The following is a 27,583-nucleotide window of genomic DNA, read 5'->3' on the forward strand; positions in this document are numbered from 1 at the left end:
TCCCCAAAAAAGTTATTTTTACCTTGCTTTAACAAAGCATCAGGCTTTGGTGAAGTTTCACTAATTTCCCGAACATCTTTTCTTGGCACAGAAACACTAGATAATTTAGAAAACAATGAAAAATATTTTAAAATACTATCTTAAAAGATTTTAGAACTAAATTAATAGTACAATACAGGGCTGACCATTAAGAATGTGACAGAAGTACTAAACACACAGACAAAGCCCATGAAGAATACTCTGACACTTTTTTGATGTTATAGTCCAGTACAGCATTAGTCAGTTAATGGATTAAAAACAAAGCTTTTTAAAAAGTTTGGGAAGACAATACACATCCACTCATTAACTGGCTTCCACTAACATTCTCCTTCCACTAACTGGTAGTTTTTGAAATCTCTCAAACACATACTCCTTAATAAAAACCTCATGTTAATGTAGCAAGTAACAACTCACCCCCCAAAACCAACAAAAGTCTATCTTGGGCGGGGAAGTAGAGTATTAGTTATATGTTAAAAAAAAAAAAAAAAAAAAAAAAAAAATCACTTACTCCTCTCTCTATTGTGAGTATGCTCAAAGAAACCAATCTGAACTACAGCTATGCTAGAGTGAGCATAGTTTTCCACTGACATCCATCAGTGTGAACAGCTGTCAATTTAGTAAGTGATATCCTAGAGTTAGTAAGGAACTAAACTACAATGGAATTGTTACATATTTTAATATCCTTTCAGCAAAAGCATTCTGCAAAACCGCACCAAGCGGAATACATAGTTGCAGCTTTTAAAATAAGAATTATAATCTAGACAAAATAATAATAATAATCTATTGTCATCCATCAGCCTTCTTCCTCTTCCTTTCTGACATGAGTTTAAGAACATGAAGTTCCTTATTCTACTGTGAATCTCAGTCTGGAGTTCCTAGATTTCTTTATTTTCTTTCCTTTTCTAAGTGGTAGTATTACAGCACTTTTCAGAAGGCAGCTGTAGTCTAGGCATATGCCTTACTTTTAAAAAAAACGGTCTATTTGTCTGTATTACATATACACACAAACACACCTTTCTGTGGCTGGATAAACCCATTGCAACATCTCAGAAAAGTGGTGCTCTCCAACCAAAGAAGAGGGAGGGAAATCAAGTCGTTCTCAAAGTCAAAGCATCTTTGCTACAGTTGTAACAATGAAATTAAAACCAAGGCATCTCCTTAAGAAATCCGCTAAAATCAATACACCCCATTATTAAGGCAGACAAAGGTCAAGCGTGATTGTCACAGTGTAGTCTTTTCACAGGTTTCTAAACATTAGAAAAGCCTTGACAGAAGCTTGTTGGACTAACTGACATTACAAGTACTTAATCCACCACATTTCTTACTACCTTCTGCTTGACTGGTATACACTTTAATTAGCAGCCTCTACATTCCTACTCACAATTTGCCATCCTTGAAAGAGCGAACAAGAATATTGTCTTTTTTCACTGCAATATCATCGCTACAATCTGGACAAACAACCTGCAAAAATATTAGAAATGCAAAGTTTAGCGAGAAAAAAAAAAGCAACAAAGTAATAGTATATAACACTGCTTCTCAAAAACTTACTGGGCTCATTTCTTCTTAGGCAACTCTGAAATGAGAGCAACTTGAGTTCCTTCAAAATACAGGAGTCAGGGCCTTCTTGGATTATTTAATTCAGAAATTTATGCTCAGTCTTGGATGAACTGAGCTGTTGCCAGCAACATAAGAACAGCCTCCTGACAAACATTAAGTACCTGTCATGTCCTTATAGCTTATTCTACTCCTCATCCTAGAAAGACTGAACTTCCAAATGTTGCCACCTAACAGGAACTTCTTCTGAAAGCTTCCAGAAACCGCAAGGATTTCATAACCCACAGTTTCAGAAACAATGCCATACAGGATTTATAAAATGCCTTAAAAAAAAAAAAAAAAAAAAAAAAAAAGCCTTCATAATGAATGAATTTAGAATTCATAAAATATGTATTAGAATAGGATCTTTAATTCAAGGAGTAGATAATTAAGGCTAACACCAAGACAATATAGTATTAATTTGTTGAATTTTTAAAAGCTATTAAATTTTTGTAAAGCTAGTAAACAAGTCTAATTAATAACTTCAGGAATTTAATAAAAAATGCATCATTTAATAGATTTTCTAAAGTTCTAGTACAGAAAAGCAGCCTTCTCTATCATTCATCTGTCCTGACTCAAGACTTACATAGATCCCTGAAAGCTAATAAACTTCTGGCTGTTATAAATTCCCAAGGCACCAAAGTTGCACACAACTGCATTCCTAATAACATCCTGCCAAGTAGCTCTTCTTTCTTATATCAATTTTTTTTCGAGCACACAGAAGATACCATGCAACAGAAGGCTTGCTCTCTCCTCAAAGAAGTCAGCAGCCACTTCGAATTTTAGAGGTTGAAGTCAAAAGCTCTAGTCGATTTGAGAGTTGCGTATCATGGAGCACAGGCTAAATATGCTTCAAGAAAAATAAGCCTTACCAGCCTAAGTCTCCAAATTCCATGCATTCCACAACCTCTAAGAAATCACCTTACAAAGATAAAATTTCCTAATTAAAATGCAGTCTGATGTACAGTTTGTTGCAGTACTTAAATTTCAAGGTGAGAGACAGGGATGATGGCCCTCATTTGAAACAGGTGCAATCTCCTAATTGTCTAAGATGGAAAAAGGCCTTTTTGGCTTTAGCTACTGGCAGCATCAAGATCTTGGCAATCGTAAATCCACTCAGAGGCTGGAAAAACAGCTTTCCGCAATCTCTTTTAATGCATCAAGCAGTATCAACTCAATTTTGCCTGAATCAAGTTTCCTCTAGGCAACCATTCTCTCCATGCTCCAAAACATCACAAATACGAATTGTGCAAAATAGGAATGCCAGTTAGACCACAGGAGGAGAGGTATGTAAGCTCATTTTTCTGAAAATGCTTCAAACTTGTTTCCTTATTGCAACTTCCAAAAGCCTTAAGTACACATTAAAATTAAGCACTACCATAAAGCTTACCAAATCACATTCTGACATTAGGAACAACTGACAGACTTTACTCGCATTATTACAACTATCTATAATCTTGCATACATGATTTTTCAGCGCAGAACCAAAGTGCTCACAGTCAGTCCTAAGCACAATTTTTACAAAACTTAAGCCGCTACAGTTCTAAATTAATGTGACTTTGGATATCAGTCCTATAACCAGATACACTGAGTACTCAGCTCCCACTTCTAGTCTTGACTGTTCTTCACTATAAAGGTTTTGTCTAATCTCTGAATCTCTAATCTCTTCAAACTTGCACCGTGTCCTCCATGTGCTTATACACTAAGTGCACCTTTTTATCATGTCATTAATAACATAAAGGAAAGTAGTTCTGGGATACATGTTCTGCAGCATATTAAACCCATATTTTTATCGTTCATAGAATTACAATTAGCCATAATATAAAGTTAACCCAGAATTTCTCAGTAACAAAATAAAGCTACTTTGGAGGGCAACAACTACAGGAAAAGAGCTATTTGGGGTACAAATCTACTCTTTGGCACAATCTCTCAAGCTGCATGCAAGACCAAATGCTATAAGTCTGATAACTGAGGCTTAGTTCAGGATAAGCTATTTTCAGAGTTAACAAGTTCCATGCTCAAAGTAATTTTTTCCCCCTATTGCTTCTCACTCATTTGCAGAACACCTTCCTTGAGGAACAAGCTATTCCAACCTCCAAATGAAAAAGCGTGTTTTTACTGTACCTGAGGAGAGTAAGCAATAACTCAGTTAACCTTAAGGTCCTGCGCACAGCTGTCCTGAGCAGCAAGTCAAATACAGACTAGAGAGGCTGCCATGGGAACTGCTTACCACCTACGTCCAAGTCCAGCAGGACTAACCAACGCAAGTTACACAAAACAGCTCAAACCAGTACAGCTGACCACCTCAGGAGCACTGTGTTACCCTTACCAACCAGCAGGTAGACCATATTGCATCAACCTTGATGACAGCTCTCAGTAAAGAGAGAGCTTCATACTCTTGCCTGTTAATCAAAGCTTTTCCTAACAGTATCTTTCATTAGTGTGAATATCTCCTTGCTGATTATTTTGTTCTCTCCTTTGTTGCAAAAGACACATCAATGATTCATCTTTTCCCACTATTTTTTTTCCAGAAAAGGTTTTGTTGGAAAGCCACTGGACTGCCACAGGAGGTAGCCAGCAGAAACGTAGGACCAAGAGCCTACTGCATACACCATGAAGTGTTAACCGTTACAATATGGCATCTTTTCAAAAGCAGAGCACAACAGCCTTCCTAAAATTAGAAAATATTTTCAAGTACTGCAACTTTCATTGCCAGGCAGAAATGATTCAAATATTTTAAGAAAATATCTATAGTACTGATAGGTACAACATATGAAAATACTTTCATTTCCAAATATATACAATCCTTAGACTAATATTAATGTTTCACTAAGAGAAGCTTATTGTTTAAAAAAATATTTTCTTTAAACAAAAGCAAAAGACTCGTTCTAAAGGACTACAGCATTATTCTAAAGGAAACGTATTGGCAATTCTCTGCCTCCTACCATAGTAGCAAAGTAGTATTTGATTTGATTATCAAATATGCTTACATTCAGACTAGAAAAATAAGATTACTTGATTAAACTTTCTCTTTGCACTTCGTGTATTCTCTCCCTTAATAAACGTTGGTAATTGAGAAAAATTACGCATAGCATAGCGAAAAAAGCCCTCAAACATCAATTGCATAACACTTCTTAGCACTTCAAGTTGGAGCTAGGTCAATAAGGTCTAACCATCTGGAAAAGTTAAAGCCACGTTAGCAATTATTTTTGAGAAACAAACATTCATACTTACTATAATACTGTTATATTCTACCATTATGTCTATTAGTGATGAATATACCAAAAGGGGAAAAGAAAACAAAAAAAAACCCTCACACTTCTTTGATGCCCAGAAGAAGGAAGGAACTTTCTACAAAATTAAATATATAAGAAACTCTTACCAAGGCTGGAAACCAAAGGGCTTTCTTTTTATCCACACTGAAGCAGTCCACACACACAACTTTTCCTAATAACTCATCACTTTGTTTCCTATCGTCTTCATCTTCATCGCTGGAAGAGGATGAAGATTCTTCTTCAGGACTAAACAACAGAAGAGGATTTAAAACTCAGCTGTTCAAAACTATTAATTATTAGAATTACAGGTGATCCAAAGCTAACTGTTAATAGTAAAATTTTCATGCCTCTGGACCTTTTGGATCAACATTAAGCTAAACTCATTTGTTTTTTCTCTCAGGCTCTCTATGCTGTTATTCTTACAGTCATATTCTACAAGTCTGCCATCCTCTGTCATACAGAATAAAAAGCTATTTTGAGAGAAGACATATCCCTGAAAGAGAAGCATCAGTCACGAACAGGATGGTGAGAGGGGGGCATGAGTCTATTAAACCTGAAACTGTTCTTCAAAAATGGCCAGTGAAACATTCTAAAACTGTTTTAATTTCACATTGAACAAAGGGCTGGAATATAAGTACACAGGTAAAGGTGCACACATATGTCAATTAAAAAAGGTTTCATCTCATTGTTTTGATTGTTACAGTCTAGCACCATGTTACATCTGGTTTTAACCACATGAGGAGTCTAAATGTACAATACTGCAGCAACTAAGACCACCTGCAACAGATTTTTTTTTTTTTTTTTTTTTTTTTAATAAAGCTCAGCACGCCTGGCTTTTTTTTAACTATTGAATTTGCTGGTTAGTTCTTAGAAAGTACACAATATGCTCAATGAGCACATAATTCAGAGTTTTAAAAGCAATCTTCCATTTTTCACATAACTACTTCTGAGCACAAAGCTCAATATTAACTGAAGACTCACAGTTAGCATTTATGGTCTAAGGTGAATTACTGTGTTTCATTTTCCCTACTCTAATTTTACATGATGATTTACCGTGCTCTGAAAAAGATTACTTTATTTTTCCTAACGTCCTTTTTTAAAAGAACAATTCCTTTTAAAATATAGTATGAAAGTCTCTCAAACCCCAGGCTGCATCCTGCATCTCCCATGGAAAGAGAAAGAAGTCACACAGATAAAAGAGAGAAAGAATCCTGCTTTTCTAAGAAAGGCCACAGCCTGGCTTAGTTTTGCAGAATAAAAATGACAAATCGCACTTATACAATTCAGTCAATGCAAATCATACAATAAGAAAATAATAGTATGCTGGTTTGCCATAATACTGTCTGGTGTGGTTAGGGAAACAGAGAAGACAATGCAGTCAGAGACACCAAGGAAGCTGCAATCACATTCTCTGTGCTATATGCCAGTATCATCCATTTTTTTCCTTCAATACATCACAAGTTAACAGACCAATACTCAAGTGAATTCATGCTATTTCTATATTTTATTCAGAATTATACAGGCAATGTTTATTTTAAGCTGTCAAAAAATTCAGAGCAGGAAGGGGTAAATCTGAGTGTGGCATGATGCTTCCTACTTCAAAACTTAAAGAGAGAGAGAGAAAAACAATTACATATACTGCTTTCTATTTATTTATTTTTTTAACTATTAAGTGCCCCCTTATATATAAGGAAGATGATCTCTATTTCATTCCCACGAACTATTGCTTTCTGAAGAACTGAACTCATTTCTTAAAATTTCAGTGATTAGCAGTCTTACTAACTGGGAAAACAAACAAAAAGAATGATAAAGAGGGAATTATAAAATCTTTTGAAGTTGCACATATGAACTTATTTCTACTGTGCTTACTTATTACCTTCCAATACAATGGAAATGACTTTATTTGCTTTCCAACATGACAACGTTTTAGCAGAACCACATCATCAATTCTGCAGTTTAGAACAACCCAACATTCCTCACTTATCTCTTTTTACCCTATCCTCTTTTTAAAAGAAAAGTTTAATATAAAAGAAAGGCTACAAAAACAAAACAAAAACACCAAACTATGCCATATATTGCTTTCCCGGTTCTTGTAATTTCCTCAGCCAGTATTCCTAGTACAGAGTTACATTACTAGCATTGGCAACAAAGAGGACGTAACACAGTAATGAACATTTCCTGGATGATTTTGTATAATATTTATAATACTACATGTGCAATAACTTGGTTAAAATCAGCTTACTATGATAAATTATAGTTTATGTTCATCATATAGCTGCTGACATTAAATACTCTGATTAATTCTCTATTTTTTAACACAGATTTTTCCAGATTACAATAATAAAGAATTCAGGTACATAAGAAATCAGGTCACTACACCTGAAGTTCATTTTTTTCTAATCAATAAGCTTTGCCGCAAACCATAATATTGTTTATCTCTTTCTAAAAGCCCTTCAGAGACCTTGTAAGGAAAAACAGAAGTCTACCTCAGGATTCTGGTACCTACTACAAAGACTTCTCATCATCTAAAGAGATATTAGTTTAGTAAGAGTCCAACACAAATATAGTAGATATATTCAGAAACTTCTCTGTAGTAGAGTATCAGCAAATATTTCCTCTTGGCATGCCTTTTTTTTTTTTTTAATTTTATTTTTTTTTTTGCTTAAAAAGATAAAACTACATGCAAACAAGAAAAACCTCTTGTCAACAGCTGCTACTGTTCTAACTACAGATTAAGTGAGGACTTGTTGCAATTCGTGCTTGTAATGATACAGAGAAAAACAGACTTTCAGCCTAGGCACTACACAACAATTTTCATTTAACTTGCTGCACTTAATAGTAGAAGGCTGAATATACAACACTTAATAATCATAAAGAATTAGAAATTAATAGAAAGTACAACTTACATATGATTGGATCTCCTTCCTCTGTTTGTTTTCTTTCCTATAACAGGAGTCCCAAAATGTTCAGGATTGGTGAGTGGAAGCTGATCTAATGTCTGTTGAAATAAAACATATGCATTTATTTCAGTATTTTATTTTTTCATACATATATATCTATATCTGTCTGTGTTTGTACATATATATGCACACACACACACTTATATAAATGTTTGGTGCAAGTTACTTACAAAAATGTAGAAGTTGTGTAATTTGCTTTTTTTGTCAATAGTGAGACTTTCTTTGTATCACAATTACAGCACAGACCTGACTGCTTTAATTTTAAAAAGCAACCACTTTCTTCCCTCCCCCAGACAATTACTTTTCATCCAAAACACACACACAGCTCTCTCCCAGAAGTGCTGCTTTGGGGCTATCCAATGGCAGAGAACTAAGAATCAGGTGTTCTGCTGTCCTGGGATATTTAGTCTCTACAGGATGAATTTTCTACCTCTGTTCTACACAACTGGACTTAACATCCAATCACCTATTTACAGGAAATAAAGGAAGGTTCCTTACAAAATGGATCAGCAAGACAACCCAGAATCAGCAAACAAGACAAATCATGAATTATTAGGAAAAATATGATTAGAATGAGGGAGAGGAAAGACTTTAAAACAGTTTTAAAGAGAGCAGTTCATTGGATATTAGCAACAGAACAGGGAAAAGTAGAGGAAGAAAACTTTCTCCAATCAGCAAGAGTGCTAAAACATCAGCAGGAGGACTTTGTGGACCTCCAGTATCTTCTTTCTACAAAACTGCTGTAATATTTAAAAGACCATCATTCTAAATTTTAAGGCTGCAGGGACACAGAGGTTTTTGTATAAGCATCTCTTGTTCTTTGAAAGAAGGCACACAGCCTTCTAAAATAAACATGCTCATTCTAAATACTATTCTCTGAAGTTGCTATTTTCAGGACTCTGGGAATTTTTAGGTGGTGTGAAACATCAATCAGAATCTCAAAAACATTCTGTGTCAGGCAGAACCAAATTCAATACAGATAATAAAACTAGCCTTTTAAATTTTGAAGTAAATATATAAATATTTATGAGTGTTTTGGACACCATAACAGATTCCACAAACATGAAGAGGCCGAAGTGAAATTAAAGCAATTTTTGAACAAGGCAACTACAATGGGGCATAGCTCCAATTACAAACGAAACAGGAGATGCAGTTTTCCCTGCTGAGTAGCTATATCAGCATGAGCTAATTACAAGAAATACAGAACATCTGCATCTTTGAGTATGGGTGACAGTGAATAGCCTATCTGTGACTTTTGGCCAGACATCAAAAGGTAAGATGAAAAGAACAATGACACAATGACAAGTAGGTGTCACCTGAACATAAGGTTTCTTTGAATCTGACAAAATCAGCTGGACTGACTCTCGTTCAGCCAAATGGGAAGTAGATCAATATACATAATGATTTTGATTAAAGTTTTCAATCCTGCTTACTGAAGTAACATTCATGAACACATTAAAATATTAAAGAACAGAAGCAGTCTAGTTGTCAAGAGTGTTGAACATCAATAGCAACAAAGAGCTAATCAGAGGGATAATGCATTCTTTTATAATTAGAATCTTTTTATTTCAATTCAGATTTAGGCTTATAATTCAGGCCCTCTTCTTTAGTTTTATCTAAATCTAGACTTGCATACATCCATTTCAGAAGATATCTGAACCTTTCTAAGAACGTAGTAACTAGACAGCATGCTCCATTGACTACGATACATGAAGAATAAGAAAGCAAAAACTTTCCTCAGCAGCTTTCCAATAAGCTTATATGTTCGTGCAAGTCCTTCCATCAGTCCAGATTATCTTACAAAATGAGAAATAAACCTCATTCTAAATTTCAACTACTGCAACTTGCTACAAATATTTGCATACTTTAATATGCAAATCTTTTAAGACACTAAATTAGTTGCAAAATACTTATAAATGTGTTCAAATTAACAAGAGTAACTAACAGCTTGCCTTTAAAAAGTATTGAGTTTCAGTTATTACAAATATTTACAAGTCAAACTTGATCATTTTACCTAAAATCCAACAGAACTTAATTATTTTCAAAGATACAAATTAACTTTTATCATATACCATACTTAGATCTTATGTACGGCATGAAAAAAACAGCAATCACATAATTACCTACATGCTATATAGTCTACACACCATAAATAATACGAAAATGAAAAATATGAATATGAATCTTTAACTTGCACAGTTTGGAGAAGTTAAATCACATTCCTTGGTTAAAAAAATAAAAAAAGGTAAACTAGACCCTGTAGATTGTATTTTACATAACCACCATTTTTCCTACCAGGGATATAAATAATATCCTGAAGATTGAGGTTCTAAAAACACTGTCCTGTTTTTTTTTTTTTTGTTTGTTTGTTTCATTCTGAAGTAACCGTATTAAAATTGTTCATTACCTCACTTTCAGCAAAATGTCTTTCTCCTTTTAAACACAGGGAAGAGCGTCTGAGAGTCTTCTCATCACCATCATCAAATACTGTCATCACCAGATAAGAGGAGAAGGAAGAAAAAGATTTTTTTTTTTTAATCAGGACATTCAGTAAGCAATTGCTCTATGTCTCAGAAAGAAATGAGATAATACTTTCCAGGAGCCAGTCCTTAAAGCTGTACCTCCATACTACTGCATACCCAGTCAAGCAGCTGCACAGAACCACTGAATGCGTAAGTTCCTGCCTCCCTGCAGAGCTACCCCATGTTTGCATATATGCTAAAATGGAGTCTTAACTGATCAACAGTTGAGTACATACAACGCATGGATCAGGACAGGAAAAGAGAAATGCACATAAGCTAAAACTGCAAAATAAGTTTTAAAAGCCCTTTTAATTTTTACAGAACTATTTCAAAACCAGAGTTCCTATGCTCTTCAAATGGAAGCTATGCTTACTATGGAGAAACACAGATGGATGTCTGGAGAGAGAGAGGGGGAAAAAAAAAAAAGACAGTCTGATGCCATTTGACATTTTAGCCTTCATCTCCGCTGACTTCATTTAACAGATCTATAAAATGATAGCAATGTCAGCTTAAGGCAGATTGCACTAAATAGTGGTCAAAGTTCAAACAATTATAAAGACCAGCTACGGTGAGAGAAGAATCAGGGAGCTTCTGGACTTTGTTACCTCTGTTAATGACTATGCTCTTCTGTCCCTAGAAACTGAACCAATTCAATAGGAAACACGTTCTAACACAGATGGCTCCAGCTACTTGCTTTATCTTTTATATACAAGGACAAAAACAAACAAACAGTAAAAATAATCACACTCTTGTCCTCAAAGTTAAGTGAGCTTTAAAAGTCTCCTCTTTTGCAGCAGGGATTAAAAAACAACAACACACCAAGCATAGCTGATCCAGCGTAAAAGTTTCAGCAAGTTCTTTGTATCTTTTCCATCTCAATTCAGGCCTTCTCTTCTATCAAGCAACAGTACTGCTGAGCCTGCTTCAGTTAGTCTCGTTAGAATTCAAGTACATGAAGGAAAACTAAAGATATGTAACCCTTTGACAAACAAGGGCCAAAATAACAGAGTTAAAAGGAAGGATGTCAACCAGCAGAAATAGCTTGCAAGATGAGAGTTTAATTTTCAGTCACCTGACTTATAAAGCATAACATTCACAATTTTATTTTAACATTTGCTAATTAAAGAAATATACAAAAAGCAGAAAGGCCCAGGAAAGTTCCTGACTAGTATTTATTTGATATCAAAGTGTCTTCTGCCCAATTTTGAGAATTTCATCCATACACAAAAACCAGCATTAATGGGGGAAAAAAAAAGAAAAGGCTATCCTTTCTTACCACCATTCCCTAGTGCATGTTTTATCACTAACTAGTAATCAGTGATTATACTATAAAGTATCAATTACAGATGCATTTCTCTCACTTGAAAATTTGTTGAAAAAGTATCAAGGGCAACCACTGTAACAGGGAATACATAGATTTTGGAGCTGCATCTCAAGTGGTCAACATGCAATTAAGCCCTCCCTTCACTAAGTGAAGTAGAAGGCAGCAGGTTTCTAATTCAGCTTGTGTTAATTAACTCAATGGAGTCTCCTTATATAATGAGAGATTTAAAAGAATCTATCCTCTTCAAAGGATAAGCTGACTGCAACAAGGGTAAACCTATTCAGGGCTGGGATACTGCTGCTTGCAGTCTCCTCTCTGTCAGAGGATTTCTTAATTATGTTCCATAACACGAATATATTCAAAGGTACAGCTTCATCTGGCTGAGTCACTTGCATGGTCAGTATAGCACATACAGCTTTAACACATATGATGTTTTAATCTAAGGAAACATCCTCAAAATAATCTATTGAGCAGAAGCACCGAAGAGTACTCATTTAAAATACCTATCCTAAAATTGCGGGGTTAAAAAAAAAAACAAACATGCAAAAACGCACAATAGAAGGGAACTTACATTTAAATAAAATAAAGATTAAAGTAAATAAAAGCATTTCTCACAAAAATTGAAAGGGAAGAAGCAATGCACTGAGGCAAAAGTGGAGAAGGGGGTTGGAGGATTTTTGAACATGTAAAATTCTACCTAAGTAGGAAAGTAAGCAACCTCATGAAATTTGTTTTTATATGAAACATGATCTTACAAACATAAGAAATACAGGGATGCTCCTTAAAGCACTCCAAGCTTTAGCATTAAAAGAGTTTCAAGGAGTTCAAAAACAGTTATTCCTCTAAATGTTACAAGCTTCTTCTGAACTGGAATGAATGGTAATAGACAATGACTTGTTGAATGGTACTACTTCAGAGCTGTCTATCCCTTCACTAAGTTTTTGACTGAGTCAAAGTAATTTTGTTCAGGAAACCATTAATACTATAAGTAATTAGATACTTCAAGAAGTGCTAGGACAACATTAGGTTTGCTGGTTAAGTGTGCTAATTCTGAAATTTGGTAATGAGAACTATCCCTCGAAGGGAGACTTGCATTCAGATCTGCAAAGTCATCATTGTCTGTAAAAATAATTTCAATATCATTCCATTTACCTTCCTGACAAAGATTATTTTAATCATCCACTCTTACTGTCACTTCTTTAAGTACATTACACAGTCATCAGCTGTGACACTTTTACTAATTCTGCAAGGTGGACATGCTTTTATCTACTAAATAAGATTTTCAGTCTCAACTCTCACATCTCTGCTTCCTGTTTCTCAAGCTCAGGATTTATGACAATCTCATCTTCTTTGATTCACAATTGCAACCTTATGCTAGCTGCCTTCAAAATCTCATCTGCATGTACTTGTATCTTACTCTTCCTGCTGAATCACTAACTTCAGAATATTCAGAATTTTCTAATAGTATATTAAATACCTAAGAATGGGTAAGAAGCAGTTGCCAAAGACCTCCATAATTATCTGGTGTCCCAGTTTTACATTGTGATGAGTACGGCCCCAATGATTTCTTGTTAATAAGGTAACAAACTGAAAACTTTTCATATGAAGTGCATCAAACACACAGTATACATACAACAGTTAAGAGTTAATTTCTTTAAGCATTTTATGACAGAATTAGATTTCTCCTAACTCTAACTTTGTCCTCCAAGCTAGTTTACTCTTAACTCTTTAAAATGTTCAAACATTAAGCAGAATCTTATCCTTCACTTGGCAATGTTACTTTTCTCCAAAGTCTCAGAAGCTTAGACATTACTGTGCAAATGTGGCCTACTGCAAACGTGGTCCCTGAAACTACTTGCTTGCCTGTCTTGCCCACGTGATAGAGAGCTGCTAGAAAGCAAATCTGAACACACGAGACCCGAGGCTAGTCAGTAAGAAAGCATACATGTACTTCCTGAATGACTACCTAGCTAAAGAGTGATCTGAAGAGCTTCAGAGCAACTACAGCATATACTGCCTTCTCTTCAGAAGGCAAGCTAAAAACAAGGTAAAGGAAGAGCAAAAGTATACGTGTTATCAATGGAGAAGGGGACAACTATGGTGGAAAGCATGGGGGCTTCCTACAGTCTGACATTCATGAACTGAAGGTTCTGCTAGGCTACCCATTCACTCCAGATAAGCAGAGAGTTTAAGTTATTAATTAATCATTTCAAAGAAGGATTATGAAGTGCTAGGGTTCATTTTACCAACACACAGTTGCAGACCACAAAATAAGTGAGAAACTGTTCTTCACAAGGATTAAAAAAAAATGCCTCCTCAAGAAAAGTATTTCTGCAGCAAGCTTTGGTTCTGTGTGCGTGTGCATGCATGCATGCATTATATTTGTCTGAGATGCATATGCATGTATTTTATAAATAAAAAGTTTGAAGACACATGCAGCTCAAAAAAAATCTCACATCATGTTTAAAACTTAGGCAAAAAAACCCCACAAGTCAGTAGCCCTTTTTTTTTTTTTTTTAATGAGATTTTATCCAAACACATAACTAATCCTCTTACCGACAGTGTACCAGCTTGCATCTGTTAACTTGTTGATTACTGCTTCCTGGTAAGTTCCATCCGGATTCTTCACTTCTACAACCGTTCCTACCTAAAATACAAAAGCCACTTAGCATTTGAGAGCTTCTGAAATAGGCAAAGTTAACACTTCTGCATTTAAGCAAACAGAGCGCTTTTCTAAAAACTTTGTTAAATATACACCAGACTTTTGCAGTTTCCCTTTAAAGTGTTTATACCCCTTAAAACTTTTTCCTTCTAAAATAAACCAACTGAACCAATTCTTTCCTGCCAGCAGGTGGAGAACAAGAATCAGTATGAGTGATGTCATCCTCTTGTATAAGAGCTTGCCTATCAAATCCTCCAGCTGAGTTTTCAAAGCAATAGTGACTTTAAAAAGAGCCAGTCAAACTTCTTAGCTTTAAGGCTGAAAAGAACAGAGAGGCTTGCATCAGTCTGCATTGCTGCATCCCCTTTAACTACAGAGGAAAAAGGATAATACAAAAAGGAAGAGTGTACTAACTCTGGCTTTGCAACATTATCTTTCACACTCCACAATACTATCTGGCCTATGTAATAAAATCACCCTTCCGCTTCCAGCTCATGCACATCTCTGCATATACACATTTATGCAAAACACTGAAAAAGAATGCTTTTCAAATTGTTGCCAAAAATGAAACAAAGGTATTACCTTTAAGGGACCTTTTATGTGGTCATCCTGTACTTCCACTGTTGAAGAATCATGTCTAAATGTTACCTAAAAAATATAATTCAACTGACAATCACTTGATACAATTGAGCAGCATAAACACATGCAGATGTCAGTAGACAGTGTCTTACTCTCATCTTTCAATTAGTCACCATAATCAGCTAGCTGAAACTGTCTTTCATTCAGGTATTTTAGAAATACAGGGAAATAATTTCCTAGTTGCTACTGAAATCTTTTAAAATACTTTTAACCTTCTGAAGCAGAATACTAAAGGAAGTCACAAACTATTGTTTATCAAGAAGTTTAACGATCTTGATTTGCTCTAGTACCAAACAAAAAGAGGAGAAGGTTTAGAGAGTCCTGAGCATAAAGAACATTTAAGAAATATTTTATTTCAACACTCTGAAATCAAATTGTGTTCACATCTATATCTAACACTTTTTTTTTTTTTTTTTTTTTCCCCACTGTTGCTGCTGATGGTTAAGCAGCATTTCCCTCACTCTGAGCTGAAAGACCCACAAAACAGTACAGGGCACTGCTGTCAGTAACAAACCCAGAATAGAATTCTGTAGCCTTTCAGTTCATGTCAGCCTAGCCTAAGTATTGCTAGTAATAGGACATAAACATCCAGATTGTTATACTTTTGGATGTAAAATATTTTTAAAATAAGTAAAATCTTTAAAGCATTTTTGGGGTATTTTCTTGTCGCTGACTGTATCTCTAGTCCTACACCTTCTGTCCTAATATAGAGTGGCCTGGAAATTCAAATTTATGATCAACTATTTCAGACACTGTTCCAATTTCACTTATTTTACTGAAAACTAACTTGGTCATGACCAAAGTCACAGGATTACCCTATCAGTTGGGCCTAAAGTTAATTCCACTCTTGTTTTAAAAACTCAGGGAAACTGAGCAATCTGGCATTACCTATCTGTACATTTTTACACATTCACACCACATGGAATATGCTAAGATGCACCAGGACACACTTGTTTGGCTTAAGGTTATGATGTTTTTAATCTAGTATTTAAAATAGTCAGTCACATACACAAGATTTAGCTGTCTAATGATTACTCTAAGCTACAGCAATCCTACATTAAATATGAGGACTTAGTTCACAAATGAGCCCAAAGTTGGTTTCCCTGTAGAACACGGTGACAGCAGAATTTGCTTCAGAACAGTGTTCTTTCTCTGCCACCAATTTTCCTACTGAGCCTCTTCAGGAGGACAGTTTAAGGGGTTTTGTAAACCTTGAAACTAGCTAACAGGCAAGAACAACACCTATAACCAGAATTGAAGAGAGCCTACCTTGACCAACTAGAAAATAAATGCACTAATATGCTTCACTGACTTAGAGGTGCTACTTCTAGAAACAGTAATTTTGTCCATCTTCCATCAAAATCATGGCATTACAAAGTGAAAGCCTGTTCTTTTTAAAGTTGCATCGTCCCACTAACTGGCAGCAAATACTTCCTGTCTGCTGGATAGAGGCAGATCATATTTTATGAATTGGAAGCCAGACAGAAGATTATGTGTTGGAATTAATACAGCTTAAGCCACCATTTGAAATTTAACCTGACAAATACAGATATTTACTCCTCTCTTCTTTGGGATTTATCCAGAAATCCGAAGTTCATAGCTAGGATGCCCAATATCTGACAACAGTAACCACACAGCGGTCACTATTCACTCAGCTGGAATATCCAGTATATCAATTTTGACTTATCTGTTTTAATTGATTTTTTTGTTATTATCTTAAATGCGTTTTACAGCAAAAAGGAACTCTATCCAAAACCATGTGCTAGCCACAACGTACTAAGAAGAAGGGAGAACATAGTAACTTGCTATTCTGTATTCCAGAATGATTTTTTCTTTTAAAGATGCCTTGTGGCTTTGCCGCTTTTTCAGGAGAAAATTTGATACTAACCATTTTAGCTTCTTGAGATAATGCGTATGCACTATATGTATATTAATAGGAATATTCAAACTACAAACACAATGTGGTACTACTGGCCCTTCTTGAAGCTGATGGCAGTGATGCCAGTATTTGTCAGTGTGGGTTTTAAAAGTCTTTTCTGTCTCAGGTAAAAGTTTGCTACATCTAGCAGGTCAATTTGTTTAGATTCAATTGCAATTTCCCTTTTTTATCACCATCCTGAAAAGACAGTCCTCTAAGACAGGCTCTATAAAGTAGATGCTTCGGTAGATTCCATTTAATGAAGCCAGGCACTGAAAACTGTTTCTTCTGAAACTTCTGTGGAGTATCCAGACACAAAAAGGTGAAGATGGCTGTGTCCCTGCAGACACTATCAAAATAAACTGGCTTAAATATCTCTCTTTAAAAATAATAACAACAGAAGTATAATTGATCCTATGAAAATGGAGCGGACTACCAGTGTTCTTATGGCAAAAGCCTGGCTCTTTAGTGAAACCTATACTGCCTTCTATACCTTTCAAAAGACCAGGTAATTCTGTAGATTCTACTGCTTTCCATGACAATGTGCATAATGTACCTACACTGTTAATGTAGAATTCTGCAGCATACACAGAACTTGCCAAAGCCTAGTAAAGTCTGAAATAAGGCATCTGTTGATATCAAAATGAAAAATACATTGCACTTGATTTAAATTGAATAAAGTTATTGATTTATGCTGGTGATGGAAAAAGAAGTTTTTATTAAGGTGCCCCTCGAAATACTCTTAAGAAGCAAAATTTAGCAGAAGAAAGTGGATAAAAGGAGAAGCAATAGAAGGTATTTTACTTGTCTGAAAACAATTTAATCTATACCATTAAAATACAGTCACCTTCCTCTTCCTTTCTCGAGGGTGCATCTAGTTATGAAACTTAAATGGAATCTTCAAGCTAAAGTTGGTATTATGAAGCCAACTGAGTTTCCTGATAAGGAAGAGATAACTACCTCAAACATGACTCGAGCATAAAAGACATGGGGTTAAAGAAGTGGAAGATAAACAGAGTATAAGTGACCAAAACTCCAGACAATGTGAACCTGGTAGTAAAAATCCTGCCAAAAGCTAATACTCAGAAAGTCTATATGTGCTTTTCTTTTTGAAAAGCTTTTTTGAGAAAAATCAAGCTGTCAGTCATGTTTAGGGAACATACACTCTTTGTTGAGAAAAAACAGTGTAAACAGATTCTGTTATCGCACTCTTAGATAGATAAATAAATCACTGTACAAAGGAGTAACAGTATTGCAGACTTTACTGCTCTAGGTTATGCAATAGCAAACAGAAAAGAAACATATGCACACATGCACCCCCCAGAAACTTAGAGCCACAGCGCTTTAGACAGCCTCCACAAACCACAGTAAAAACTTTATTTCATTTCAAGATCCTTCTACAAAATACTGCAGTGACCTAGCTGCAATAGATCCATATGAAACTACTTCTCAATGGAAAGTGTGCCCAAGTGCAAAGGGCCATCTAAGGAAGGTTACAAGTCTTCTGAAGGAGCTGAAAGGAATTAAGACTTAATTTAGGCACAACACAATTCCTGTACTTTAATACCAATACTTCACAGCTTAAATACAGATACTTAATAGCTTAAACTCAATGGTGCTGTTAAACATAACCCAGCTGATGCAGTTAACAGTTAAGACTAATGAAATGAAAAGATCACTAATTTGCTCTAAAGGCTTTTTAAAGATGTCAGATTTAAGACTAACATCTTTACATTGTACTTACTCATCAGATCAAGTGACAGCCCTTCCCATCAGGGCTTTTGGGGATAACTTATTCTCTCTTACACATGCTATAGGCAAAAAAAAGTCAGACACAGCACGATGGTGGGTCCAAGCAACACAAGATAGTTTGTAATGGAGCATTTTCATTTCTTTTTACAGCAGACATAAAAAATATTCTGCTATTTTAACTCTGTTGCATCTAAGCAGTATATTACCACTCTAATTTCCTCTTCAGAAGGGCTTTTGAACCTGCTCTGTTACATTTCTGTATGAGTTTAAGAGGCAGAAGAGAAAAATACTGCCTGCTCCCAGACTATAAGTTCCTAGGGCAGCACCATCCAAACAGAAATTTAAAACCATTTTACAGTGTAGACTTACTATATACAAGCATATATATAAGTAAGCATACATACTTACTTTAAACAAGTAGATAAGTAAACAAGCCTCCAAATTGTTCTTTTTATTTCTACTAATGATGCAGTAAATTTCCAAGGGATGTTAAAATATGTATCTTCTATTCATTCTCTCCAATTTTTATTAATACTGTATATGGCTTGTATTTACTGGTAGAGTCACCATAAAGACTAGGTAAGATAACCTGCTTCCTATTCTATAGGATTTAATATGACAAGTTTTTTTGGAAGACAGCAGGGTTTCGTCTTGTTCCTGAAGCATTATCTAGTTGCCACTGCTAAATGGCAGTGACCTGTGCTCCCTGAATAACTATTTTAAACCTACTTTGTTATCATGAATTACCTAAAACTTTTTATTCTCCTGTACATAAACCTGCATTTGTCATACTTTAATAAGCCATTTTAAGGTTAGCCTAATGGCATTGAAGGGCACAGATACCAGATTCAGGCAGATGGCAAAGCAGTAAAAGAAACAATGTATTTATTCAACTGCAAGGGAGGGGGAGGGAAGTGCGTAACCCCCACCTCCACAACAAGCATACTGTTCTTTCACAGGCTGCACTGCTAGTCTTCAAGGAACAGATAGCCTCTTATTTGTCTTCAGACTAGAAAGTTTCATGTTACGTTATTTCAAACACCAATGATGTTTTTTCATGAAGGGTTAGGAGGAAAACCACATACCTTGACTTTGACAAGCCTTTTTGCTGTCTTGATCTTGGCTTCACAGAAGGCTCCTCTATACTTAGCACTTACATCAGTGCCCACTGTGAGATAAGGAGGCTCATCAATGGCCTGGAAGAAAAAAGGAACACAACTGTTTTTTAATTACTCAAATATTTTCAGCCTAGTCCTCAGAAACACAGGACCACTGGCAATAAAACTACTACTGTCTTCCTTAATGCAGACAAGTTATTACAAAACAGCCCCATAAAGCTTACCCTCAATTCACACATGCATTACAGCAGTAGCAACACCGCTGTAACGGGAGGATGAATGGGCAAAGATGATGAAGGGGCCAGAGGAGGGAAACGTCCTGCAAAAAGTAAGAGGTGGCACCTGAACTGGGAAACAGGAAATGGGAGCAGAGAGAAAGAAATGTTATGCGCAGAAGCTGGGGATAGGGAAATGGGTCCAATTAGTACACAGGGTAGACTTATGAAGGCTCCCTTCTTCCAGAGGGGAAGAACTGAGGTATAATCCAGGATAGGTGATTTTGAATATCTGAACCACCTCATCCTGTTATTTCACCCAAGATGGGTCAGAAGGGAAGCCAACTGGTGGCAAGTGACAGGAGCAAGCTACATTTCTAAGAGGTGCAAGCCTCTCTCCATGCAGCCCCAAACAAGAACTGAAAAGAAAGATCTAAACCCTTGTCTAAACCCATATTATGTTTGTGTACCTCTAGAGATTCAAACACAGCTCACAACAGGCAATTCTGATTCACTCTTGTTCTCCCTGGGAAGAACACAGAGGTAACAGTCTTCTATAGGTCTTAAGAGTTACTGTTTGAGACTGTACATCTCCCTGAAGTGTTTGCATTCAGTAGCAGAGATTTCCCATTAGCTGTTTCCAGCTCCAGTGGGACTGAGATAAAGGTATCCAGTTATATACCCAAGTTCTTCCATGTATGGTTTTTCAGAAATTTATGTTTCGCAAAATCGAAAAAATGAGACATGAGATGCTAATAGACAATTCTGTATTAATAAAGTTTTACCTTGACTTTGCTCAAGTTTACCTCAGTCATCTTCATGTAACAGAACCCATTCCACACTGCTAGAAAAATGTTATCAATCTATGCTTGTTACAACAACCAGCAACATGAACGTGCTAACGAACCTCTCCCCTTCATGCCCATATGACTGTACGGGGGGGGGGGGGGGGAGGGGAAGGAGCAATACTATATTCATGAACACACATCCATATCTATTATGGATTCTGTAATAATAAAATTTAACTGAGATTAAAAAGATTCGTTAACAGTGTTGGTATGCTGATACACGCTTCCTTCTTGCTCCCTTAAGAGTCCAAGTGTATTTGTCTTCAACAAATACCGCAAGGCTTTTTCTCTTATTCCAGTTGGAAGGATGGTAAAATAGGAACACAAATGGTGATAAACTTGATTTTGCTTAGTGCCCTCAGCAGGTCAACTGTCCCCTTCCTGCAACGTAGATCTGAAAGGGGAAAAGCAGCAATAGACACTCTTATGAAGTTAGTCAGGTTCTGGAAGGGGAGAATCCTCCTGCCTTCTTCAATTCTTCAGTAGCAAAGAGTACAATGTTGACAGCCTTTCATGTCCTTAGGTTTTCTTAACTTAGTGTGGATTACTGAGATTAGTTTACAAAGAAACACAGATCCCAGCTGGGTTAACACAGATGCACATAGCTAGATCTCTCCTGTGAATACACGTTGTAAGACCCGGTTGTGTTAGTATCTGTTTATATCTCTCTATATAGCCCAATATGTGATCTTGAGAACTGGAGTCATAATTAACTTACAGAAACTAAAGAACACTTCCTTCACTACTGCAGAACCTTACTAAAAAAAAAAAAAAGAGAGAGAGAGAAAAGTCTATAGTACTAGGAAGACAATCTGAAGGTCTGTTTGGGAGTCTACTGCTTCAAACAATACTAGCAATATTATCATAGTTCAAATGCTACAAGAAGGAGCAGTCAATTGTACAATCTCCAAACTTTACATTACAATTTTAAATTCTTATTGAAGCTGTAACTATCAAATAATATTCGAACAAAAAATAGTGATAAAATAATCACTTTTGGCTTAAAAAAATCCTCCATAAGAATATCCACTCTTGGAGTGAACATCTGTAAGAATAATTTTACTATCATGCAATTTGATTTCAAATCCTGACCTAGATCTCAACTTTTTTTTTTTTTTTTTTAACAACAGATAATTTCTTCAAAATTACTGTAATTGCAATAATAAATATTAACTAATTCCAGGGAAAGAATAGCAAACACATGGACTATATGATTACCACCGTAGGTATGTTTTTGCCAAACATACAGAACTGGAGCAACTGTTGTTAGGAATATTTATACCAATAGAATATATTTATTAACCACTATGAATCATTTATACATTTTTAAAGTATTTAACAACCATGTGATTTCAACAGCTACGTTTAGGATAAACTTTTCCTGAAGTTTTATCATTTCACTGAAAACACAAATTAAGTGGTCTTTTCCCAAATCGCCTAACTGAAGTTTACAATATACTTCACTCATTCTGACTGTTTCAGCTGAAAGGGTAAGTTCAGACAACAAGCAGCACGTGGTCTGCTGTAGAAAATGCAAACTAGAAAAGTAAACATTAATGATCAAAGTCTCGCATGAATTTCAGGTAATTCTTATTGTGACTTCCGTCATTTTCACCAACTCTAAATGAGTCATCTGTTCTCAAACAGAAAATTTTATTCAATTCCATCAAAATTGTAAAGATTAAGTGTACAGTTGTTTTTACCTGTTATCCTTTCTCTGCTCTGTGTTTAGATCATTTAGTAAACGTGCTTACTCTCGGACTGAATGCAGCTTTGCCTACTTAACATGTTTTAGTGGGGTTTGCTTTTATTCTCTCTTTGCTTTTCAATCTAAGTTACCAAAAGATGGTACTGTCAAAAAAATGAGCTAAAATCTGAGAACATGATTCAGGACTCTTTCAAGAGGCATTGTAAGCACTCTGGAATTATATCAATATGAAGCATTGCAACTCTCCAAGGCAAAGGGGGAGACGCAGCGCTGGACCATTTCAAGTCAAATGTTTTAAGTTTCTTTTAAGTTGTAGAAGACTCTTAAAAGTTGCAGAAGACTCAAGCCTGAGACAGCACTACTAGCCTCACTGTATGTAGCTGTCCCCCAATCTCTGGGCTGCAGTCCCAGCCTTTGCTTTACGCTAAGGAGACAAGATAATCTGAATTTCCTTTTGCGTTTTACACCTGAACGTAAGACTCTTCATCTGTGGGTAAGAACTACCTTCTTAGGAGCCCGGCACAGCCCCCTCCCCAGTCAGCTTTTGCTAACTGGGAGCCTGCAAAGCCCCAAAACACCACCGGGCTCTTCCACCGCGCAGGGCGGCCCGGCTGCCTGCCCCAGGTTTCCCCTCGCCCTCCCCCGCGCTGGGGGGCGAGCGAAGGGCGCGGCGATCCCCAGCGGGTTCTCCCCACTGGCGGAGGGCGGCTATTGCTTCTAACGCCCTCCGGGGCGCGGCTGGGCCGGCGCCGCGGGGCTCGGGGCGGCTGTGGGGAGAGGCAGGTCTTCCCCGCAGCTCTGCGAAGGTGCTGCAGAGCGTGTTTTACGAGGGACTTCAACAGTTCTCCAAGCAGACGAGGGCTCCCGCGGCCCAGCTGCGGGAAGCAGGGCGAGCTCGGCTCCACAAGCGCGTCTAACTCGCGGCAGCCCGCAGGGGCGGAGGCGAGGGCGGCGCCGCCGGGCGGGCGGGCGGGCGCCGGGAGGCGGGCCCGGACCTGGAAGCTGCCAGAAGTTTCTATCCGCCCGCCAGCGCCGCCCGCGCTCCCTGGAGGCGCCGGGGCCTCCGGTAGATTAAAGGCGGATTGCCGTTAAACTAAATTTGTCCCCGTAAGGCGATTGCCGGGGAAAACTGCGGGCAGGACTTTGCGGGAGCGGCGGCAGCGGCTGCGTCTGAGGTGAAGCGCGGCAGTTACCCTGCCGCCTCGGGGAGGCTCCGCCACCTGCGCGGCGGAGCGCAGCCCCCCGCCGCCTCGCCCCAGAGCCCTCACGAATGGAGGCCGTTAAATACCCACGGATGGGCTGAACGAATCCCACCACGTACGCACTGGGTAAAAGCGAGCGACTGCAGGAGCCTTCGACAGAGCAAATCCTGTTTTTGTGGTTAAAGTAGCTTTCCTGACAGCGAAAGCTGAAAACCAATACTATAAATCCTGCATACAGTCACAGTGCGTTTAATTCCTCAGGAACAGTATTAAAAAGCATAGTATGCTGCATATCCTAAGTCAATAGCCAAAAAAACAGCTTTAAATTATTATTTCTGACATTCTTTTGAAAGGGAAAGAAGGGATAAAAAGAAATTAACTTTCTGCAGTTTGCAGCTCTTTTTAGGAAATACAGGCTAATGGACAACCACTTCACTAGTGCCTAAATTTTATTTTATTAATGGAAGTAGGAAGAACAGCTTCTCTGATACCTTAATTCACAACTGCTATGCACATTTCTGTACAGACAGGATTTTCTATATGCAACCCTGGCTGCCACAATTGAAAAGCTGGTTTACCACTTAAATAAGGAGCAGTCTCTAGGTGACCAGTCAGCAATTTCCACCAATTCAGTGGCTGAATTTTCTTTGGCAGGCAACACAGACTTCTGGAATGATGCCTCTCCTTCAGCCTTCGAGCTGATTATACTTGGAAGAATTGATAAAATGGCCAGATGCCCACATCATAAAGGAACCTGCATCTTCTGAATTTGGACATTTACATCCATTTTATAGTTTGGATCTTCCAAATGTCAGGGAGGAAATACAGACCCTCCAGAACACTTTGGAATATATATATATTTAATTCAAATGACAGTGGTATCTCATTTTTAATGCTGTTGAAAAACAACATATAGACAAACTGGAGAACTGACCACTTCATCTGTGGGATGAAATTATCCTCAAACCTCCTCTTTCAGCTGTGCTGCAATACTATATCCAAATTGCCTTGTAAGAGTCTGTCATGTCATGAAGCAGCTGACAGAATTTCTTTACATTGTCCTTTGCCTATAAGCACTTTTAATACAGTGTGTACAAATATATTATTTCCATCTCCTAATCTGTATTCCTCTGCACTATGTACAGGATGTTCCAAGTAAACTACATGAAAACAAGATTAAGCATTCAATCTACACACATAGCGACATGCTTAGTTGGAGAGCCTGCAGGACCGCTTTCAGATTAACATGCAAAGACAAAACTAGGTCTGTACCTTCCCTTTGTCTCCTTGTATGTACGAAGTTTGAAGATGCCAAGATTTCAGCTTTTGAATATTCAAAATTCAGGCTCTACCTAGTCTACAAGACTATGTTGACACAAGTGAAACATACTCATTAAAGCCAAAAAAATTGAGCTACTGAAAAGAAAAGACTGGTTTTAGCTTTTATGTGGAAATTCAACACGTGTTTAATTTCAATAACCAAGTTTTAAAGAAACCTTGTTAAAGATTCAAGACCCTATCCCCCTTTTCCCTTAGGCATCCAAATCAGATTTTTAGTTTAAAAAAAACATTATAGGGCTCAACATCTCAGTTTTTCCACATAATATATATTAAGTAGGAGAAACAATGTCAGAACTTCTTTCTTCCCCACTACAGAACTTTAAAGTTACCTTTCAGAAGCAAGTGTTTTCTCATGGTTTGCACATCTTCTGTGAGTTAACATAGAAGTACCCAGTTTGCAAGCAGAGCCATCACATACTTTATCATTTCTATTTTCACTCCCCTATTTTATCCCGCAAAATAAGCAGCCATCCTGCAGTCCTTCAACAAATTATCAAATCTTGGGAGGGTTGAAAATTCTCAAAATAAGAATTTTGATTGCCTTTTCCAAGAAAAGGAGAGTAAATCCAACATCGTAGACAATTTTTAAAGAATTACCTTCATGAAAACTGGGTGGGGAGGAGGGTGGAAGAACAAAAAAACCACAACACAAACCATTAAAACTTTTTCTCCCCAAATACTAAGATACTTACCTTCGATATTTTCAAATGGCAATCAGTTCCACTCAAAAGCACAGATACACTAACACTCTGCAGAATCAGTCTCTTAGTAAATAAAATTACAAAGTACTCATAGAAGTGTTAAGTTTTTGCTTACAGCTCAACCAATTGTGGGAAACCCATGGTTAAGATGATCACTAAATTCACACAAGCAAAACACATCTTCAGAAAACAGTATTACTATAGCGAACGTACTATACTCGATTTGGCAGATAACACACATATAGTTGATTTCAAATATACTTCTTGTATATTTTCAAAGCAACAAGGAAGAGAAACTGATTTCTAAAGACTTAATGGTACTGAAGCATGTAAGACCTTACAGGCAAGTGTAACATCTGAAATGAACATAGAAGGCCAGAAGTTTAAAAACTCATTAAAAAAATCAGTCCATTAGCTCATCATCTGCATCCCAGAAATGGGAAATACTGCAACAGGAAATGGGAGGATTTTTTTTTCTGGAAACTTGGAAGCTACAACGAAACTACAACATAAGTGACTTTCATATGAAAAGGCTATTGAAAGCAGGACAGTAAGGGCTTTGGGCAGGTTTTCTTCTGGTTGATAATCAGATTGTGGCTTGATTTTATTTTTGTTACTGTTGTACAGATTAGAGAAAGGCAAAATTAATCATTTAGAAATTTCTAAATAATAATGGTTCAATGTTATCAGTATTTTGCCCACAATCAGTGCTAGGGTAGGTACATCATGATCAAAATGAACAATTTTAAATGTAAAACAAAATGGGCTGAATTTTTGTAACAAAAATTTAAAGTTTCAATTCAATACAGGAAGTTTAAGCCTTTAAAACAAAGATTCTCCAATCTTGTAAGTAAACATCAGCATATAATCATGGCAAAAGCAAAAGACTTCCCCCTACCTTTTAAGTTGGAAGCTAATAGAACCTACTGGCAAGACATCTGGAAGTACTAAACCAACTTCTGAAAATTTTAGTATTCTCTACAGCTGCAAGGCAGATATTTTCTTCATTATAAATTATTTGGTTAGTCAGTTTCTGAACTTCAAAGAAGCTAGTCATTAAGCTGATTTAAAAACAAACTTTTGTGCCTTTTCAAGGCTTATCTCTTAACTATATGGATAGGATTTACAGGTTCTAAGATCGTGAAGGATCTCATAACCCAAATCAGGAGGTTCAATTTGGTAACCACAGGTAATACTTCCTTTACTTAATTTAACTTTTAACTAAAAATAACAAAAGCATGTTTTGCATTTATCTATCTAAAGTTGAACTTGTATGGAAGCTGTAATCCCATCAATTTTTTCAGTGTTCTTTTAGGACTACACTAAGGTGACAGATACAGAAAGATAAAAATATTTTAATTTTGCTTTTGAACTGGGGAAATTAAAGAAATATCTGAAATAAAATTCCCTTAAAGGAAAAAGAAGTTAAAAGACAGTCTATCCTAGCCATGGGCACAGAGCAACTAGATTCTCCATACAGGAACTTGCTAGCATCATTTCCAAACATCCAAACTGTAGTTACCCCAACTCTGCAAACCCAGAACAGTGACTACCCTTAGGAAAAGCAAACAACAATATTTTATTTCTACCCACCCTACCACCCCCCGCCAGCAACACAGAATGAAAACCATTGGCTTTTGATTCTGTTCCTAATTTGGTCTCAGACTTCCTGCACAAACACACAACTCAGCAGGTTCAAAACTGCAGAATGGAGGCCAACAGATAACCACACTTAAAGGGGAGCAGAGATTTGATGTTTATACAGC

At 36.8% G+C, this 27,583-nt stretch overlaps 1 protein-coding gene across 7 annotated transcripts in view; it reads right to left on the reverse strand.

Moving 5' to 3' along the window:
* Window positions 1-27,583, reverse strand: part of ARID4B (AT-rich interaction domain 4B) — a 96,979-nt gene that overhangs the window by 44,701 nt on the left and 24,695 nt on the right. For 2 of the 7 annotated variants that reach the window (XM_062572280.1, XM_062572277.1), the window contains exons 3-10: window positions 19,770-19,880; window positions 14,958-15,023; window positions 14,270-14,360; window positions 10,275-10,354; window positions 7,814-7,905; window positions 5,015-5,153; window positions 1,421-1,500; window positions 23-96 (exon numbers count right to left, since the gene is read on the reverse strand). In XM_062572280.1, coding sequence (XP_062428264.1) covers window positions 23-96; window positions 1,421-1,500; window positions 5,015-5,153; window positions 7,814-7,905; window positions 10,275-10,354; window positions 14,270-14,360; window positions 14,958-15,023; window positions 19,770-19,880 — 733 coding nt within the window. Of the gene's footprint in view, window positions 1-22; window positions 97-1,052; window positions 1,089-1,420; window positions 1,501-5,014; window positions 5,154-7,813; window positions 7,906-10,274; window positions 10,355-14,269; window positions 14,361-14,957; window positions 15,024-19,769; window positions 19,881-27,583 lie in introns of those variants that run through there. The other 5 variants (XM_062572278.1, XM_062572279.1, XM_062572282.1 and 2 more) reach the window with 5 other exon arrangements.

This window comes from Rhea pennata, chromosome 3, assembly GCF_028389875.1.
Source record: "Rhea pennata isolate bPtePen1 chromosome 3, bPtePen1.pri, whole genome shotgun sequence".
Lineage (NCBI taxonomy): Eukaryota > Metazoa > Chordata > Aves > Rheiformes > Rheidae > Rhea > Rhea pennata.